The following is a 22341-nucleotide window of genomic DNA, read 5'->3' as shown; positions in this document are numbered from 1 at the left end:
GGTTAGAGAGAGAAGAGAGCTTCTGAGCATTTCTTTAGAGAGAGAAAGAGGTTGGATTTATGTTATTTTCGGGTTTATTTTCTAATTTATACTGCTGCCATGACCAAGCCTATGGTGCACGCGGATCTCTGTGTCCCCATGGACCATCAGGGTTGAACCGTTAGATCCTAGATCTAACGGCCAATGTTATCCCCTGTTTTGATCAGATGCGTCTCACCTCTTGGTCTTACTTTGTTCTTCTTCTCTTGTGATGTTTGATTAAGATCTAATGGCTAAGACTGTGTCTCCCCATGATCAAATCTGGACGCTTCGATCAATCTGACGATTCAGATTTGATCTGTTAAGCCCACCTTTTTATTTTGAGCCCATTTCTTTTTTTCTGTTTCTTCTAGTATTTTACTTTCTGCACCCCCTTCTTCTTCTCTATTCTTTTTTGTTGCACTTTTTTTATGCATCATATTTACTTTATGCCCTTGCATTTTTTTATTTTCTTTATTCATTTTCCAGCACCATATCTATTTTACGTCTTGCATTTTATTTTCCAGTATCATATTTATTTTTTGTCTTGCATTTTTTATTTTATTTTGTTTATTTTTATTTTATGCATCATATTTACTTTATGTCTTGCATTTTTTTATTATTTATTTTTAGCATCATATTTATTTCATGTCTTGCATTTTTATTTTTACGCATCATATTTAACTTTATGCCTTGCATTTTTATTTTCTTTATTTATTTTCCAGCATCATGTTTAATTGTTTGTCTTGCATTTTATTTTCCAGCTACATATTTATTTTTGTCTTGCACTTTTATTTTCTTTATTTTATGTACCCTATTTATTTTTGCCTTGCATTTTTATTTTTATGTCTCGCATTCTTTTTAGCATCATATTTATTTTCTGTATTGCATTTTTATTTTCGTTTTATTTTATTTTCAGCATCATACTTATTTTATGTCTTGCATTTTTCTTATTTTATTTTGTTTATTTTTATTTTATGCATCATATTTACTTTATGTCTTGCATTTTTTATTTATTTTTAAACATCATGTTTATTTTATGTCTTGCATTTTTATTTTCATTTTTTATTTATTTCCAGCATTATATTTATTTTTATGTCTTGCATTTTATTTTCTTTATTTATTTTATGCACCATATGTATTTATTGTTTTGTATTTCATGCATTTTATTATTTCTTCTAGCATATTTATTTTAATGCATTTGCAATTTTTATTTATTATTGCCAATTAGAATGTATCTAGGTCCAATGTAAATAAAAAATGAGAATCTGCACCGACACTCACATTTATTTTTATGTTTCCGCCGAGGACGATCATATGACTTGAACAGTATCCGAGGAAAAGGACCCTCACTTGATCCAACGTCATTTTAAGGGATCCGGCGCGTTTAGACTTATCTCCGCATAATTAAAAAAAAATAAAATAAAAAAATAAAAAAATAAAAAAATAAAAAAGGTCAAAAAACCAAAAACTTTCCATAATCAAAATTTCAAAAAAAGGGGGTCAATCTTTATTCTTTCTTTCTTAATCAAATCTTTAATCAATCTTTAATCAATCAAAACTTTTTTCAAATTTAAAATCAATCGAACTCACTTTTTTTATTTTTTTATTTTTTTTTTCTATGCCTTTTCGGCCTCTTATCTTGCCTAAACTCTTCTTTTTTTCGAACTTTAAAATCAATTAAAACCAACCACTCGACTTTCTACCCCGAACTACATGATTTTGATCCCATTCGGGTATGTAGGCAAAAGACTTTGTCTTTCCAAATCAATAAAAATAAACAAAACCTTTTTTTCTCCTTCCTTTTAAACCTATCTCTTTAATCTTTTCACACTTAAGCATTTATTTCCAAACAAATAATCAATTTAGCCTAAAGATAAAAATAAACAAGAGGTTCCTATAGAGTACTATAGACGTTTAGGGTGCTAGTACCTTCCCTTTGCGTAACCAACCCCCGGACCTTTGATCTCTTAAAATAGGGTTTTTCGAGCTTTCTCCCTTTTCTTCGGAAAAATAAAAGATCGGTGGTGATATTAAAATTACGAGTCAATGCTAATCAATAGCTTGATATCCAAAAAACACCGCGACAGTTGTGTTGTAATGTATTCCAACTTTTGTTTGTTTCAGGATATTCTCACCAAGGAGATTATTGGTCGTGGTACTAAAAGGGAAGGGTTGTATTACCTAGATGATTTCAGTTATGGTAGAGCAAATAATGTGCATTCTATTGGAGTAAAGGAAAGACAAATTTGGTTATGGCACAACCGGTTGGGGCATCCGTCATTTCGATATTTGAGTTATTTATTTCCAGAGCTATTTACAAAGGTCAGTGAATCAGACTTCAAGTGTGAAGCCTGTATTCAAGCTAAGAGTCATCGTGTACCTTATCCAATTAGTATGAATAAATGTGATACACCTTTTTCTATCATTCATTCTGATGTTTGGGGTCCTGGCTATTAATATTCCTTCTAGTGTTCGTTGGTTTATCACGTTTGTTGATGATTGTACACGAATGACTTGGTTATATTCGCTAAAGCATAAACATGAAGTTTTTGAGATATTTAGATCATTCCATAATTTGATTCAAACACCATTTTCTGCTAAACTATTAATTCTTTGGTCCGATAACGGTGGGGAATACGATAATGAAAAATTTCACAAATATTTTAAGGAACATGGTTTGCATCATGAGACATCTTTCCCTCAAACACCATAGCAAAACGGTGTTGCAGAGCGCAAAAATAGACATATCTTAGAAATCACTCGAGCTCTCCTTTTAGCAGCATATGTACCTAAACGTTTTTGGATAAATGCAGTGGTGACTGTTGTGTACTTGATGAATCGACTGTCATCTCGAGTCTTGAACTATAAGACTTCACTTCAAGTTCTAGCAAAACATGTGACATTACCATCTGTTCTCGTGCTTCCTCCAAGAAAGTTTGGTTGTGTTACATATGTTCACATCCCCAAAAATCAACGAACGAAGTTAGATCCATGTGTTGTTCGTTGTGTTTTCCTTGGTTATGGAGCTCATAAGAAAGGATATCGTTGTTACAATCCAGTCACAAGGTGTCTTTATACAACCATGGATGTCACCTTTATTGAATTAGAGAATTTCTTTGCTTTCCAATCTTCCCACTCCTCTCGTCTGGGGGAGATGATGAGTGAAGAGCAGAATTGGGAAGATTGGCCAGGTTTTGAAGCTTCAAATGATGTTGGGGTGGAGGTTCAGCCGCGAGAATTAGAGACAATATCGATAGACCAAAGAAAAGAAACTGAAGATGTTGAAAATAATGAGCAGGTTATAGCAGAAATTGAAGAATCTGCAGAAACTGAAAGTGAACAACCTTTGCTTGTTGAAGTAGAAACTGAAAGTGAACAACCCTTCCATGACTTAACAGTGCCACAATCAGAATCTCCTGAGAATATCTCTGAGGTACAAGTTCTAAACTCTCCTCAAAACATTTTTGATGGTTATAAATTACCTTTCAGGCATAATCGGGGACAACCTCCTAATCGGTATTCAGCAGATCATGAAACTAGCAAGTCAAAGCACCCAATTGCCAATTATGTCTCAACTCACAAATTATCTAAACCCTTCAAGGCATTAGTTTATAACTTATCTGCAAACGATGTCCCTTATACAGTAAATGAAGCTATGAAAAATCCCAAGTGGATCCAAGCAATAGAGGAGGAGATGAAAGCGTTACAAGAGAATAACACTTGGTCACTTGTTCCATTACTAGAGGGGAAGAAAACAATGGGATGTAAATAGGTGTTTACTATCAAACACAAGGCAGATGGATCGGTTGAAAGATATAAATCGAGACTTGTCATAAAGGGATTCACTCAAACGTATGGAATTGATTATCAAGAAACTTTTTCTCCAGTAGAAAAATTGAATACCATAAGAGTATTAATATCACTTGCTGCAAACCTGGACTGGCCGCTGCACCAATTTGATGTAAAAAATGCTTTTCTCCATGGGGATCTTGAAGAGGAAGTGTACATGGACATTCCACCTGGTTTCGTTCCCTCTACAAAAAGGAGTGTGGTTTGTAAGCTGAAAAAGGCATTATACAGATTGAAACAATCCCCTTGAGCATGGTTTGGTCGATTTAGCTTTGCAATGAGGAAACATGGTTTCAAACAAAGTCATTCAGATCATACTCTCTTCTTGAAGCATCAACAAGGGAAGGTGACAGCTCTAATGATCTATGTTGACGATATGATAATTACAGGGAATGATGAAAAGGAAATCTCTAGACTACAAGAGCATTTAGCAACTGAGTTTGAGATGAAAAATCTTGGAGGGTTGAAGTATTTTTTGGGGATAGAAGTAGCTCGATCAAAATGAGGCATATTTCTATCACAAAGGAAGTATGTACTTGACTTACTATCAGAAACTGGAATGCTTGATTGCAGATCGGCTGATACACCAGTCACACAAAACCATGGCTTATGAGAATTTCCAAATCAGACCCCTACCAATAAAGAGAGATATCAATGCCTAGTGGGAAAATTAATTTACTTATCACATACACGACCAGATATTTCTTATGTAGTGAGCTTGGTGAGTCAGTTCATGCATTGTCCTAGTGAAGACCATATGAATCCTATGTTTCAAATTTTAAGGTACTTGAAATCTTCACCAGGGAGAGGGCTAATGTTTGCAAAAAAACAGCATCTGCACCTTCAAGGCTATACTAATGCAGATTGGGTAGGGAGTGTTACTGATAGAAAATCCACATCAGGTTACCTCACATTTGTGGGAGGAAATCTTGTCTCTTGGAGGAGTAAAAAACAGAAGGTGGTTGCTTTATCTAGTGCAGAAGCGGAGTTTAGAGGTATGGCTGAAGGAGTATGTGAGCTTCTCTGGTTAAAAAGGTTAGTAGAAGAAGTCATGTGTTCAGCTCAAGATACGATGGATCTGTTTTATGATAATAAAGCAGCCATAACAATAGCACACAACCCAGTTCAACATGATTGAACTAAACATGTTGAAGTGGATATACATTTTATCAAGGAGAAGCTCAAAGATAAGATAATTCAGTTTCCTTTTGGGAAGTTAGAAGATCAGCTAGCTGATATACTTACAAAGGTTGTCTCTAGCAAAATATTTCACAACTCACTTGACAAGTTGGGCATTGAAGATATCTAATGCACCAACTTGAGGGGGAGTGTTGGCATGAACTATCAAAGAGGAATAACAGGAAACAAAATATTCTTGTTACCCAATTTATATCATTGAATATCTGTTGAATTATTCTAGCCTGAATTAGTGTGATTATATTTTTCTACCAAAAATAGCTTCATGTACTGAGTATATATAGCCTTCCTCTGTTACATTGTAAACAAGGAAAAATAAATATATTCTTTCTCTATTTTGTCTCCTTCTTAACAAAGACCTCCTATGCACTTATCCTTGTTTACACCCTCCCACTTAACCCAGGCTATTTTTTTCTTCCACTCTCCATTCCCTCCCCACAAAAAACTCCTTTGAATCTCAAGCTTAGAACACACTAATTTAGGAATCCTAAAAAAAGAAAAAGAAAAAAAAAAGAGGTATGAAAGATAGTATCGAATTTATCAAGCATAGTCTTCCCGCAAGTGACACTTGTTTGTGTTTCCAAAGAACCAATTTTCTGAAAGATTTGTTGATGATAGGTTGCCAAGTCCCCATTTTCCCTAGGTTTGCCCAAATAGGAATACCAAGGTAAGTGAAAGGCTAGAAAGTATCCTACAATTTAACAAGTTAGCTTATTTTTCCACCACCCTTTGCTCTACCCCAATAGCTTCAAAGCAACGCTTAGAGAAATTTATCCTCAACCTGGACACCAATCTATACTACAAAAATTAAAGGATTAAATATGTTTTTGATCCTTGATATATACCCAACTTTTGCATCTGGTCCCTGATAAATTTTTCATTCAAATCGGGTCCCTAATATTTGAAAAGTTTTGTCCCAACTCCCTGCCATTAATTAGGATCCGTTAAGTGCTTACGTGGCCGTTAACCAGACACGTTGGCATGCGACGTGTGGTGTTACGTGTACTTGTTACCTGAGTGGGATTACACAATTTTTTTTTAATTTTTAAAAAGTAGTTACAATGTTGTTTGTGCTTAATTTTTCTTCTTCTTTTTTCTTTTTTTTTCTTTCTTTTTCCAATCTACCCCTTTGGACACCCCCTTTCTCCGTTGAGTGTTGATCTCTCTTCTCCCTCAGAAAACCTAGCTCTTTCTCTCCACCTCCCTCCTAGATGAATCAAATCACTACAATGATGCCAATATCCGCATCCACCTTCCTAGATCTAAAGATGCAATGACTGCAACCACCAACCTTTGTAAAATTTGCAATCGCGAACTCATCTCCGGGCCTTGTTCACCTCGTCGAAGCCCTCGTACGCTAAGGCCTCTGCGACGTCCATCTCTGTGTCCCTCAATCGTGGGTCCCACCATTCCTCTCCAAATGTTATTTCATCATACACTTCCTTGCTTGGGCTTTGGCTTTCTTTGATATCTAGTTCGTAAAAATGGTTGCTTCAGGGACAAATCAACTACAACCCACTTTGTCACTTCCAGAGAAACCATCAAAGCTTGGTCGGCACAAATTAATGGCACCTCCATGCGCTTCACTAACACCGTAAACATTTGTCAGAAAAACATGAAGTTTCTAGAGTTTGAAGAGGGTTCAATCTTGGTGCAACACGTGGCAACTCCCTGTGCGATAAGGTGAATCTCCACATGGTGAGGGTGGAAGAGAATGACGGCGAGGTTGGGGGAATTGGTATTGGGATTGGAATTCTAGGTGAATTTGTTAAAGGTTTTAGCGGCGTTGTTTTGCCAAAGTTTCTTGCGGAGGTGGAAGGGTTTGTGGGGTTCGAGGGTGAGAGTGTGGAAGGAGCCGACGGTGACATGCTGGTTGTTATGTTGTTGCCATTGTAATGGTTTCGTTGTGTGCTTCCTTTGATAGCGTCATTGTGGTGGTTACGGTGGGATCGTCTCGACGGTTCTTTGTGGTGACAACGCAATGCGCGCGTGCTATTGAAGAGTGGGAGAGATGAAGACAAAGTGACAAAGTGAAAAAAAGAGAAACGACGTCGTAATTACTTTTTAAAATTAAAAAAAAAATCCTACGTGTAATCCCACTCAGACAACAAGTACACATGGCACCACACATCGTATGCCAACGTGTCCGATTAACAGTCACATAAGCAGTTAACGAGTCCCGATTAATAGCAAGGACCTCAGACAACTTTTTAAATATTAAGGACCCAATTCAAAGGAAAAATTTATTAGGAATCAAATCCAAAAATAATATTTAACTCATTATTATGTATTTTGGAAACTACATTTCACAATAATATTTAACTTTTTGTATTCTGTAAAATACTTTCCAGAATACAAAAAAACTAAACATTATTCCGAAGTGGACTTTCCACAATGATGATACAGGATTATTTGGGTATAACAAGTATTTATGATAGTAAGGGGAATGTACTTATGGAAAAAATGGGAGTCGATATAGCAAAAGCCTAATGAAGTTGTACGAAAGAAACCAGGCTCATCATGGTTGATAGTGAAGAAGAAATGGTCAGCATAGGATTACTTCTTTTTTTTTATTGATAATTTGCATAGGATTACTTATAACCAAGCAGGCTGGAGAATGATATACCTTTGGTTATTTTTTCTTTAATGAGTCAAAAGAATGACTTTTGTCATATGGACTATTTGAGCCATTCTTTTGACACGAGTCAAAAAGTCATATATTCCACAGGTTGCGTTATCAAAAAGAAGATACCTCTTCTACTCGTTTGGTAAAGGGATCTTTTCATCGTAAAAAGTAGGGCCTTAAAACAAGGCTTTTGAGACATACAAACTTTGGTTAAGTAAATAAGATTAATGACACCAAGAAAGATGGGAAAAAGGTGATAAAGTAAAAGCACTTGCAAAAAAGGACCTTCAATCTTTGCCTGGTTAGAACTGCACTTCAAAGCATTTCCAATTATGACTTGCTCCTTGCTATACAATTAAAAGATAAAGAAAACGAGGTAGGGTAGTGCCCCCCAAAAGAAAAAGGATAATGACTTCACCAGCGTAAAAGAGACTTCTTGCATGATCAAATGTGACATACTATAATTTCATGACTTTTTCCCCCTATTAGATAATGCTTTCCTAGGAAATAATTTTAAAAAGTATATTATTTCAAATCTTTTCAGCGCTGCTCTTTTCTTGAATTGAAAAAAGAATCAAAATCACACCAATGAATCATTCTAGTTCACATATCCATCTCAAACCAATGGACATGGGCTACATACATCCATAACATCCTATACCTTATTTTATTTTTTTTCTACCACAGGTATCCTCCACTAGAGGCAATCCTGTTTGAGTCGGGTAAGACCACAACCGCAAAGTTCTCCCTCTAAATATTTAACATATTCTATACCTTCTATATGCACTACCTTAAATGAGGAGTGTTGCAAAAAGTAATCACTATCAATTTGTTGTTTATTGTGGCAAAGGCAAAAAATCATCATTATCAGAGAGCATAGTTCAATATAGATTTTAGTACACCATTGAAAATCACACTATAGATTTCACAAAGTAATGCTACCAGCAAAGTGAAACTAAAGCCAACAATATGCACTAGTTTATTTGACCAAAAATGGCAATAGAAAATTTGAAGCTAGAAAATTACTATAAGCTCTCCTGAAATGCATGAGCACGAGAAATAGCTGCCGGATTGGCTTCCAAGATTTGAGAGGCACCCAACACACGATCTTTGCCTTCTTTTGGTTCAATTTTTTTCAAAATATCACCATTTGATACAAATTGCTGCTTATCAAGCTTGATAGCTAATGTAGCTCTTATTATAGGACTTTTTGAGGCCTCATTTGGGGCATCAATTCTAATGGTCTTTGGAACCAAAACACACTTTTCTGATTTCTCTTCATCAGTGCAAACTGTATCTCTAGTGTGTTTTCCAAGTGTTGGTGAGCCATTGCCTGAGCAGCAACTGTTATTAGTCGAGGAAGTCGGCGAAAGGCAAGCATTGGATCCTATTGACACTGCCCCAGTTCCAGCATTCCAAAGTGGCGTTCCACTCCAGTATGATGGTGGTACAAATTGCAAAGGAATGCTTGGTGGGCACATGCCAGGAATTGCAACCATTGGTGTGGGACACCATTGCATTGCTGTAGGACCAGTGTTATTATATGGATTGCACATTGGTGCTGAAGATCGATGAACCGCTTCCATGGAATTCACATTATTCCAACCTGGATAAGGTAATACCCATGGAGGAACAGGGTAACATTGCAACCAATTTGATGTATTATGTTCTGATAATTCATTTCCTTGAGCACCATTAGTCATCACAGAAGATCCACATAAGGATGGTTCCCCTCTATACTCTACACAGCTGATAGAACTTGCATCAGCACATCTTCTCTGGTCTCTAAGATTAAGCATTGAATCCATCGATTTGCAAAGAGGGGTATCGGTACCAAATTTCAACATGGTGCAATTATCTGCTGAAGACCTGAAAGAAACTGAGGATTCAAGACTAGCAATATGTTGCTGTTGGAGACCAGACGAGTCTGTGGTTTCTAGCCTGGAGGCTGGAATTCCATCAGAGGTTACGATAATGTGTTGGTATTGAGAGGCTAGGTGCTTATTCTTCCGTCTCCCAGCACCTATGGGAACATTTCTCATTGTTCCACCAGCAGTCCAATACCTTTGGCAGTTCTTGCAGAAGTGTCGAGGTTGATTGACATTGTAGTTATTAAAATAACAAAACTTGGTGTCCATACTGTTGCATCGTGGGCACTGAAGAATCTTGTCGGGTTTCTTTAAGACTTTATCTTGATCAGAGCTACCAGTCTCCATATTATCTTCCACAGGCTTGGGATTTACAATTGGCTCATTTTCCTGCACTTTATGTTGGGACTCTTGTTTACTATCCCTTGAATCAGAAGAATTTTCTTGTTGCTCAGAGTTTTCTCCACATTCACTAGGTATTTTGAGTTCTGTTTTCTTTATGCTGCAGCAAGTATCCTAAAAATTTAAACCACAATCAGTGGTAAATCATGTAGAATCAAATCTAACAACATACCGAAAAAATAGACAAAGAAAGCAGAAAGAGAATGATCATGTTATACTCATTTTCAATCAAATACTACAAAATACCAGATACCAAGCAATCAGTATAAATTTAATCTCTTTTGATACCTGAACTTAATAGGCATCTATTTGTAAGTCTTCATCTTTATTCTTTTTGATAACCATGTCCTTACGAATATATTACCTATGTCTCAAATTCAGTTTATCTCTTACAACATGAGCATAAACTAAGTAAATCATATTCATATCCAAGAAAAATAAATGTATCTGCTACTGACCATTGACTAAGCATTCCACTGAATTCATATACTTGAATTGCTCGGTAGCAAGACTTTTCATTATTAAAGTAAAATGGGTTCAAAGCAATTATAGTGTATAAATGCCAAAAGAAACCACAAATAATGCCTAGAAAATTAGTGTATAAAATACATTTAATACTATGAAGAAGACTAAATTCTTTGTGATACATCAAGCAAAGAGATATAGAAGATATTACAAGATCCAATCAGTTGAAAAGAATCAGTTACATCAAACCACCACCACCAACAATAACTAAAGATGCTCCAATTCAAAATGAAACAAGTTCAAAGTTATATTTCATAGGAATAATAATTTGCTTCCACTGAACACCGCCCTTGTTAATACAAATCTAAAGTCTAAACCTGAAACAAATGCACAAGCACAAATATTCTAAATTAAGCCATCGCAGTAAAAGATAACAATTAACAAAACTTCCATTTATAAAGAGACAACACCACACTTCAAATTCAACAAGGTTCTAAAGCTTGAAATGAACTCTATTAACCACCCAGAACATAAAAAAAATAAAACAAAATCTCAAGAACCCCATAAAGCTTTACACACAAACATAAATTTAAAAAAAAAATCCAATTTTACGTCCAACCCATTTACACAAACAAGGAATCAAAAAACAAAAACCATGATTCATGAAGAAATGAACCAAAACAGTTATTGTTGGCTAACTACATAAGAAAAACATGTACCGTGGGTCCAGAGTTTGCCGGAATCTGACATTCCGGCACCGGAATCTTCCTTCCAAATAGCCTGATACCCGGACCCTTCTCTTTCTGAGACATGTTGCTGGTGTTGTGTTGCACACTCTGAAACTAAGCACATCTAACACCCATTACATAGAACAGAAGAAGTGAGAGAGAAAATCAGATATATTAGTGAGAGAGAGAGAAAAAATAAGAATAAAAAGTGGCTTTCTTTCTTTCTTTCTTTCTCTTTCCGAAGTTTGTTTCCACACAAGACAATTTTTCAAGGGAAGACAGACATCACACTTGCACTAAAAATCCCTCTGGAAAAAGAAAAAAAAAGTCCCACCCTGCAAAAAGCACAAACAACGTGAGGCATCAAAGACACACTACTACTACCATCTCTTATGTTTTTTCTTTTTTCTTTTTTATTTTATCAACCTTTAAAAAATAAAATGAATAATATATTTTTTTTCTTTTTCTCTTCTCTTTCCCTTTTTCTCATACAAAGTCTTTTTCTTTTAAAAAAGATTACTTTTTTATTATTTTTTGGAAAAAGTGTTTGTTGCCTTTTCTCATTTGTGTTCAAACATGTGACCCTACGCTGAATATTAAATCCTTCTCGTATCAGTCTGGTTTTCCTCGTTTTAACATACTACTTAGTTATGCTCACAATAAATTTTATTTATTTTTTAGTATGAGAAAATTTTTTATTTTATTCACTTTCTAAAATTAAAAAATTAATTATATTATTTATTTCTTATTTTTTGAAGAAATTTATTGATATTAATTATATTACTTATTGCTTGATATTTAAATAGATAAATAATAATTAATGTGAACCTATTAAGAAATTTTTTTATCCTTCTAATTTTTAAACAAATATCTGCAATACAATGTGATTAATTTTTTAACCATAACACTTGAAATTGAGAGTTTGTTTTAAAAATAAAATAGATATAAAAGATGCGAACCGACTATTATAAGTATTTTCTAAATGAATATCTGTCATTAACAACAAAAATTGATCGTCTTCTCACACTAATTTTTGTCCCGAAGAAAAGACAAAAACTAAAGTAGAATTCATTGTCATTCATGCAAGTTTCATTAATTGATGTTCACTTCACTTTTATAATATGATGATGAGACGGTCAATTGTTATTTCTACGATTAAAAAATGTAACCACTTTTTTAAACCTTTATAAGAAAGCTTAACAGCATACATACTTTTTTGTAATATAGCATACAAACTTTTTTTTTAAAAAAAATGGAACGTAGTAATAATGTTTTGCATTTAGATGTGAGTAGATATGCAATTTTGATGCATTGAGGCAGGTTTATTGAGCATAACATGGGAAGTTGAAGCTTATTTATTGGCATTAATATATTATTGTATTGTAAGGAGTAAAAGGGAAAATGGGGAAAGGGGGTGGAGACAGGTGGCAGATGAGTGAGCAAGAGGGGTGGGAGTGGGTAAAGATGTGGATGACGTGAGAAAGAGAAAGAGCAAAAAGTGCCGACTCGACTTGGCCCCAAGCGATGGGGTGAGCTTTTTACGCCGCCTTCAACGTTTATGGCTTTTTCCCACTCACCTCATAGAGTATTCTCAACCAAGGTACTCAGCTATCACTTGTTTAACTTTAAATAATATTATTTAATTATTTATTATTGTTAGAGTATATGATATATAATTATTTGTATAAGTAATTAGTATTTAATATCATTATGTTGAATAATATATTTTTTTAAGTATTGTGTAAAATTAATTTAATCATTCACATTAATAATTTTAGTATTAGAGTAAATTTTTGTATATAATATTTAAATTTATGTGAAAATATAAGCCTATAAAATTAAGATAAATAATTCATCTAAGTAATTATTCATTATATATAAAAATATAAAGTGATGTGAAAATTTTGTATTTGTTCTCTTTTATAAAATAATGGAATGTGATTCTGCTAAAATTTGTGTAAATTTTTAAAAAGTAAAAAAATGTAATGATGAGTTTAAAATTATTTACACATCATAAAATTATATATAATAAGTTTACTAAATTTTATATTTTAAAACTTATATTAAAAATAATTTTTAATTGATTAATAGTATAAAAATTTATAATAAGAAATACTCTTATACCCTCTTATCAATAAAGTTCTCATATTATTTTTAGTTTCTTTGTGTTACCACATTTGAGGTTGAATGACTTTGTACTCACCCAATTGAGTTCTCATATTTCTATAGCCTCTTTGTGTTGCATTACTTAAGATTGAGAGGTTGTGTACCTTAATTGTATGTCAATTGAATACTCATAATTATTTAGTCTATTTATGTTATCACACTTTAGGATGAGGGAGTGTATATTGTGTCAATCGTTTGTTGATTGGATTTTCATATTTCTTTAGCTTCTTCATACTATTGTACTTGATGTTGAGAGCTTTATACTCTTCCGATTGTATATTGATTGAGTCACTTAGGTCATCAATTGACCTTATTAACCGAGTGGTTGACCAACATATTATCTATGTTACGTGTCACTATTGTAACCGCCTAAGGTATATCCCTCCAAAGATCTTATTGGTGTCATGTCAAACTAGTTGATGAAGTAATAACTGTTGTGGCTAATGATATGGTTGTCATGTAATAGCATTATAGTAATATTTAACGACAAGGATAAAAAATGTTAGTAGTGGAAAATGTTAGGGATTAAGACCAATTAATTTTATATTTTGAGACTAAAATTGAAATTCAAAAAGACTAATACATTTTTTATCCTTCATATATATCCAATTTTTTTTTGTTTTTTTATCTCTAATAAAAAAAATTCTTGGCTTTTGCTTTTTAATATTTGAAAAGTCTGATTTTTTATCCTTACCATTAGAATTTATCCATTAACTAGTGATGTAACTATTAACTTTTTAAAAATACGATTTGTGATAGTTTCACAACCGTTAGTATTTGTTAAGAATTTTAAATTACATATTTTGACGGGTTTTAGAATCACTTAAACAAGAGAAAAAAGATTTGCTTGTTTAAACTAGAATTTTTTTTTGTCAACAAACTACCTATATCAACAAATACAACTTACAAATACACAACTTTAAGTACAATTAAACTCTAAACTAACAAATTAAACATTACGAAGCAGACCAAGAACATAAAGAAATATTTGTTAGTTGTTAAAAATGTTAGTGGGGGATTCAAACCTACAACCTTTTTTTTTCTTTCTTTTTCATTCATTCTTCCTTAACCAGTTGACCAATCTTATATCTTTGTGTGTTTGTATACCATACAAAAATCAATTTTACTCCATCATTTGACAGTAATATTATGAAAAAGTATAGTAAAATCATTTATTTATTTATTTATTTTTCTTTAACTTAAAAAATTAATTGATTATTTTTCCATGGTGAAGGCAATTTGAATACATTATTAGTGGTATGAGAAATAGTGTTTCATTGAAAAAAAAAATACGAATCAAATCACTGACCTTTTGTTCTTGGTGTCATCACTTTCCTTTTCTCTTTGTGACTTTTCTCCATATTTTATAATTAGAGTCTGTTTGATGGGAAGAAAAAAAAGTGAGAAATAAAGTGTAAACAAAGATGTTTGATTAAAGAAAAAAAAAACCAAATAGATGAAAAATTTATTATATATATAGAGGTTTAAATTTATGAGGATAATATCAACACGACAATTTCATATTTATTTCCTCTAGAATTTAGAATTATTAAATGATAATATTTAATTCAATCAATTCATTTTAATGATTCCTATTTAACCATGATACTATTAAGTGAGATAATTCTTCTATTTAAAAATAATTATAATTTAAATGATGTATAAGATTAAAAAAACTAATAATTCATAATTGAATTGATTCATTATATTTTAATTTGGTTCTAAAAATTTTATATTATATGATATTTAATTTATTTAATGTATTATAATTATGGTTATTTATTTATTAATTAATTTTCATAATTTTCTATAATTTACATGTATAATTAATTTACTAATTATACATTCTTTTTTTAGGTATAATTTTGTGACATTTTACTGATTGGTTCCGTATGCATTCTACTATTTATCAATATTAAATATAATTATTCTATTAGTATTTAATGTCATAAAATTCTATATCATTTAAAAAATTTGATACATTTTTTCTAACACGGTTATATAATTGTTTATCAATATTTAATATAATTACTCTATTAGTATTTAATGTAATAAAATTTAATATTATTATTTAAAAAATTGATACACTTTTTCTAACACAGGTATATAATTATTCCTGTATAGAAAAGTTTCTAATTTCATACATTTTTTCTTCTGAAAATATATTTTTAAAATTTTAACAACTTTACTTTAAGTATTATAACTAATATATTATCATTTAAAAAATTAAATAAACATTAGTTTTAATCAATTTAAAAATTAATAGTTATATTATTAATACTTAAATCAAATAAAAAAATAAATTAAACTACAACGTACCTATAACATATTCAAATGATTCTATTAATTTTTATCACTATTTGTAATAAATTGATCCTACTACTTATAATATTTTGTATATATTTTACTGTTGAATAATTACTTATTCATTAAGACATTTCTGTTGAATACATTTTACATAATCTTTGATTATATAATAATTTAACCTTTTTTTTTTGTTTTGAGATCAAATATCTTTGTATCTACAATGAATATGTTATTGGTCTTACTAAAAATGAACTTGGATCTGTTAAGTATAGTTTTAAGTTTTTTAATGGAATAAAGACTAATTAAGTGAATATTTTATTATAACTAACAAGCTAGATTTTCTGACAAAAAATAATTATATTAAAATTAATAAATAGTTCATATTAATTTATTTTATGATGATAGAAAAATATTATCTACCCAAGTTAATTACTTAAGCTTAAGGAGTTCCCTGGATGTTTCAATGTTAGACATAATTAACAATGTATATCCTATGTCACTCGATCAATTAATGTTACAATGAAATTATATTTATGTTTATGTATAGACAATTCACAGGCTTTTCTAACCACACCTATCCCTCGTACTTAATTCGTTGGTTTGACTTTGTAATATTACGCTGCAAAAAAGCCAAGCAACCCAGCATATATATGATATTGAAAAAGTAAAAGATTTTTTTTTTTGAGAGGTTGAAAAAGTATAAGATAAAAACCATAAAAAGCTGCGGTGATAACTGAAGGATCAAATCTCTGGTGGCCTTGAAAGGTAACAAATGCTTTTGCCTTTTTCTCCACCAATCTTACAACTTTTCTTCATGAATTCACGAAATTATATAGTTATCACATTGAACATGTGGTGTTTGCTTGTTTCATTTTTTTCTTCATTTGATTTTAGTTTCTATTTGTACCAAAGACATGATCACATAGGATCAACCTTATCTTATCTGTCTAACACAGAGAATCCGTAAGAAGATGATAATATTAGAATATGCAACAAAGAGATTTCTGTCCTTCCTTCTTTAAAATTATGAGATAATGCTTTTGGCTGTTTATGTATTCTGCTTTTACGAAAATAATTATATCCAAGTTTATCTGGTTTCTATTTTTTTTTTTTTTTAATGAGAACCTTTGAACCCACAAGTAACTTGAATTACACCTACCCAGAAAAGTTAAGAATCATGTTTGGCGATCAACTTAAAACCTTAAGTACAAAACACAATAATCCAAAGTATTTGAGACACCACAATGATGAAGTCTTGATAACTCAGAAAAGTTTTAAAAAAATCAAAGAAAAAACTCTTAATATTTTGAACTCTGAGAAAACTCAATTTCATTTAACTTCAACTTAGTTTAAAGCTACAAGGCTGTCTCTGTTTATAAGCTAAGCTTCCCTCTAAAAGGAATGTAGTAGTTAGAATTCCTTGTGCAATTTTTAAGATGGGCAATATCAACCTACATGTTATTGGTTGGTGTAAAACTAGCTCGATTCACTTAAGCAAAGTATTGATTTGAACCTTATAGATGTAAAAACTTAATTTTGAGGAAAGATCCACTAAAAATAACAAGTCACAAGTCAGGTTCTTTAAAGAAAATTAAATATTAATAAAATTGATAGATATTTCACACTAATGTCATAATAAAAAAAAGATAAACAATAATGACCAATATTATGTTGGTCCAAATAAAATTGGATTCAAATCCTTTAAGTAAAGTCTTGGATTTAATTCTCAGAAATAAAAATAAATTAATTGAGAAAAGAGACTCCACGTAAAGATTATTCGTTAATATAATTCATAGATATTTCACATCAATAACATAATAACCAACATGAACAATGACATAATTAAAAATTCTAATGACGATAGAAAATGAAAAAGGGAGAGAACATGCCAAAAGGAAGGAATTCAACCAAAGATAATTTACTCAAAGCAAAAATGAATTCTTAAAAAATTAAACAAATTTTATTAAAAAAATCACTTTAGTAATTTGATTTGGTTTCAATTTTTAGGGTGTCTAGGAGTGGAGTTTAGAGGGAAAAAAGCACAATTTTTTGAATTAAACCATGCTAGGAGGGGACTAACAACAGACTTCAAAAGATTATGCTACTTCTCTGGTCAGGAAACCGATGGTGTGAAACTGTTGGCATTTTATGTTTTTGTCCGGCCGGGATACAAGTTGTTAAAAAAGACTTTTGTTATGTACACTTCCATTTTTCCTAAATACACCCCCATACCTCCCCTTTTTGCCCCCTCAATTACCTATTATATCCTTTTTCTTATAGAAATACACATCTTTTACTTTCTAAAAATGTATTTCCAAAATTATATATATCTATTCTAAAAAAGTATCTCCAGGACTATAATTCATAGTTTTTGAGATATACTTTCAGAGTATGTATATATTTTTCAATAAAATATCACTTAAGAATTAAGATGGTTGATGAGAAATTAAAAAAAGAAGATATTAAACACTTATCTTATACCCATGTCTATTAGTTTTATTTTCATCCCGTTATTAGTGTTCTTTAAATTATATCTAAAATCTATTTTTCATCTTATCTTTATTATTCTTTAAATCCTAATTTTAAACTATCTTCACCATCTATTCATTATATAATATTTCATTTTCATCATTATTATATAATATTTTATATTTTCCTTCATGTGACAATGTGTTTCAAGGTACACTCATCACTAACTTCATGTGACACTGAATCGTTGACGTAGACTTGGATAAGAAAATGAATGAACATACTTAAAGTAAAGAAATCATCGTCAAAAGTCTTGCTTTGTAATTAAGGTGTATAATATATGAAGTTAATAATGAACGTACTTTGAAAGGTAGTGTCACATGAAGTAAAACACAATATGGTATAGTATTGATAAAAAAGCAGTATTATATAATGAATATATGGTGAAGATAATTTAAAATTAGGGTTTAAAGAATAATAAAAATAAAAAAAAAAAAAAGATTTAAAGAATACTAATGATAAGATAAAAATAAGATTAACAAAAATGAGTATAAGATAAGTTTTTATCATATTTTTTTATTACTCATCAACCATCTTGATTTTTAAGTGATATAGAATTTCTAGAATAGGTATATATAATTTCAAAAATACATTTCAAGAAAGCAAAAGGGGTGTACTTCTCTAAAAATAATAATGGGTAATTGAGAGGCAGAAAAGGATATGGTGGTGTACTTTAAAAAATGGAGTGTAAATAGGAAGAGATAAATAGAAACAAGCCTAAGAAAGTCAGACCCAATAGCTAGCCATCAATGGGTATTACTATTAGCATACCACTTTTGCTAATGACACTACCCATGTGGGTGCACTTTAGTCATATCCAAAATTACCCATTGAGAAATTGCACAACATAATCGTGTTTTCATTGTACAATTGGAAGGTGAAAAAAAAGCAGAAGTATGTTTTCATTATTAATTTTTTTACTCCCAATTGCACAACAGAAATACGATTCCGTTGTACAATTTTTTTGCACCCCAGGTAACAAAATAGAATCATAATTTCATTGTTAATTTGATTCCACCTCCAAATAACACAATAGAATCATGATTTTTTTGTATTATTTTATTTTCACCCCATTGTTCAACGAAAATTTGACTTGTGTTATTCATCAAGTAACACATCGAAATCATATTTTCATTATTTTTTGTTTTGAAAACACCACAATAAAAGTACAATTTTGTTGTGTTATTCATCCAATAGCACAATGAAATCATAGTTTAATTGTGTTATTTTTCAAAATGTAAAACTAACACAACACAAGTGTGATTCTATTGTGTTTTGGGTTGAAAATCACAATGAAATCGTATTTTCATTGTGGTGTTTTCCAAAATAAAACAAAATAAAAATATAATAAAAATATGATTTCATTGTGATTCTCAACCCAAAACATAATAAAATCATACTTTCATTGTGTATAAATCTTACCAAAAATACTGAGTAGGAAGGAGTTGGGTGCAAGGGTTGGGAAAGAGGGAAAGTGAGACGTATGGGAGGGGGAGTGAGAAGAGAGAAGAGAGAAACGTTGGAGGGAAAGGGAGGGGGAAAAGCCACAAAAGGACATTTTTGTTTATTCTTACTACTTTTCAAAAAGAGGTAGTGGGAATATCAATTCCCCATCAATTTCGTGGAGCCCAAAAATAAACAAAAACAAACCCTGCCCGCTTACTTGGAAAGCACCAAAATAATATAGCTAAGATAGAAATATCTAGGGGTCTGACACAAGGCAGAACTAAATTGAAATAACCGTTGGCCAAGCTCTTAACTCAGGCTAATAGTTTAATTATATATATATATATATATATATATATATATATATATATATATATATATAAAAGTAGGAAAAAAGGCTAAGTATTATTTTGATAAAGAAAGACTAAGTATATGTTTATATTAAAGTTTGCAAACTATGTTGGAAACTTTAAGTTTAATAAAAATGATTTTTTTTTGGATTAATTGGGCAAATAAAATAAAAATGAATTTATCATGAAGTGATTTATATTTGAATATATTTTTTAAAAAATATGTTGATAAAATGAAAATAATTTAAATAATACCAATCAAAAGTACTTTTACTTTATGTTTATATTGTAAATATATAAATCAAAAATACTTTTACTTTAAAACTAACTCATTTATTTATTGTGAACTCGAATTTTATTTGAACGTGAGCTATGAAATTAATTTTAGAAAAACTCAAACATGATTCAATATTAGAGAGTTTCTCCTAAGGACCGCCTTAAAATATGGTCTACGGTGATCTAGTATCTTTGTTGATTACTCATGTGCGTAGTATCTTTGTCAATTGTAAGAAAATTAATAGTTAGGATGAAAAATAATTTTTTTTAAAGTTTTTGTTATAGTAACTTGATCCCTCCTCTATATATATATGAATTCAACAAATTTTTGCAAAATCTATTTTATTTAGACAATATAGTTTTTTATTCATCTCATTATCTGGAAAAAAAATCATTTTTCAAGCCAGTAAGTCTATTAGATGAGATAGAGGTACCAACAAGTTTTATTCTCAAATCTATATCTATATATCTATATACTATATAATAAAAGAGAAGACCAATGAAATTCCTATTGTGCTCATACCTAAGAGTTTGACACGTGACACATTTGCTGTTTTTTTTGGTCATTTTGCCCTTTCTTAATTTGTTGACATGTGGCAACGAGAGAGCGAGATTTTTCCTCTCTCTTCATTTTTGTAGGAGGGTTCCAAAAGCGTTGTGGTGAGCATTGTGCTGTGCGTGTTGCATTTTCTGTTTTTGATATGGTTCTCTTCTCATCTTTATTTTATTTTTTACAATTTTGGTTAGGGTTTGAGGATGGGTTAGGTAGTCATGATTTATCTCGCCGTTGTTCCTATAGGATATAGCTCAGCCTCCATCGCCACATTTACCTCTTCTCCTTTCTGATTCACATTTCTCTTTCTCCACTGCAACACACTCACCTTCAAATATTTCCTTTTTTACTTTTCTTTTAAATGTTATTTTTTGAGCAGTTTGGTGATTCACATTTCTCTTTCTTCAGTGTAACACACTCACCTTCAGGTATTTCCTTCTTCCTTTTTCTTTTTCTTTTAAATGTTATTTTTTGAGCAATTTGGTAGGTTTCCACATCAAAGTTATGGTTTTGTTAAATTGGTATTTTGGTTTGATACTTTCCAGCAAAAAGCCTTTGAATGCTGTAAATAAAATATATGGACATGAAAGTAGATACCATAAAAATGTCATTTCAAAGTGGAAGTAAGCAGTGACTGTCTTCTTGGAGTCATTTTTATTGTACCCACTAGATTTTTAAAATAATGTTTTGTTAATTTGGTTGTTAGAACAATTATTTAGTTATCAATATTTGGCTTTTTAGTTTTGTTAATTTTGTTGTTTTGACCATTATTTAGTTATCAATATTCAACTTTTGTACACTTCAACACTGAATTGCATTTTATAGCTATGTTGTAAATTAAAAAATGTTTGTGGAATCGTTTAACAAACGACTCGTGCTTATGCACATGTTACATACTAGTAACAATGAAAAGACCGATCGAGTCATTGATTCGACCTCTAAACTCGCCAAGTCACACCAAATATGTTGCATGGCCATTCCATTTAGCAGCTCAAATCCATCCAATGGAAAGACCGATCAGTTTGACTTAAGTCTAATAACATTGTGAGGTTCACATGCTAAAGATCAATGTTCAATAGGTGCCTTTGATACTGCTCACTGTGAAGGTGGAGTAAGGACAGGCCGTGTCTAAACAATATTTTAAGGCCTAGGCGAATTTATGTTTAAGATTAATTTAATATAATTTGTTAGATCTCATTTTGTTTTATTTTTTATTACAAAATTATTAATCAATGTTATATAATTAAGTATTTCTAACCTCTTACTATCAATAGGTAAAACGATAAAAATATTTAATTTATCTTTTAAGATAGTTAATATCAAATAATTTTTGAGTAATTTTATTTTAAAAAACTACTTTCAACAAGAACAATAATTACAAGTATTATCAATAACATTTTAAAAATAACGTATATATTTTAAAAATAATGAATTTTTTTTAAATAATTAATATTTTTAGTGAAATATGAATTTTGTTGTCTATACTTCTTGCAATATCTGTTTTTTAAAAATAAATATAAACTTTCAATATAAAATACTTAGTAGAACTCGAAGTCTT

At 31.0% G+C, this 22341-nt stretch overlaps 1 protein-coding gene across 1 annotated transcript; it reads right to left on the bottom strand.

Annotated features, from left to right (window-relative positions):
* Nucleotides 1-8528: 8528 nt before the first annotated feature.
* LOC100813787 (zf-Dof domain-containing protein) lies at nucleotides 8529-11532 on the bottom strand. Its single transcript, NM_001317674.2, has 2 exons — nucleotides 11148-11532; nucleotides 8529-10077 (listed from the first exon to the last, which is right to left on the bottom strand). Exons 1-2 carry the CDS (start codon nucleotides 11238-11240, stop codon nucleotides 8719-8721), a joined length of 1452 nt encoding a protein of 483 aa, NP_001304603.2. The 5' UTR covers nucleotides 11241-11532; the 3' UTR covers nucleotides 8529-8718.
* Nucleotides 11533-22341: the final 10809 nt, after the last annotated feature.

Source organism: Glycine max, chromosome 19 (genome assembly GCF_000004515.6).
Source record: "Glycine max cultivar Williams 82 chromosome 19, Glycine_max_v4.0, whole genome shotgun sequence".
Lineage (NCBI taxonomy): Eukaryota > Viridiplantae > Streptophyta > Magnoliopsida > Fabales > Fabaceae > Glycine > Glycine max.
Note: the sequence above shows the minus strand (reverse complement) of the source record. Positions and strands in the feature narration are given on the sequence as shown.

Coding starts and splice junctions, on each gene's coding strand:
- LOC100813787 (NM_001317674.2), bottom strand. CDS start 11,240: ATGTCTCAGAAAGAGAAGGGTCCGGGTATCAGGCTATTTGGAAGGAAG. Junction 10,078..11,147: donor CGGCAAACTCTGGACCCACG/GTACATGTTTTT, acceptor TTAAATTTTTAG/GATACTTGCTGCAGCATAAA.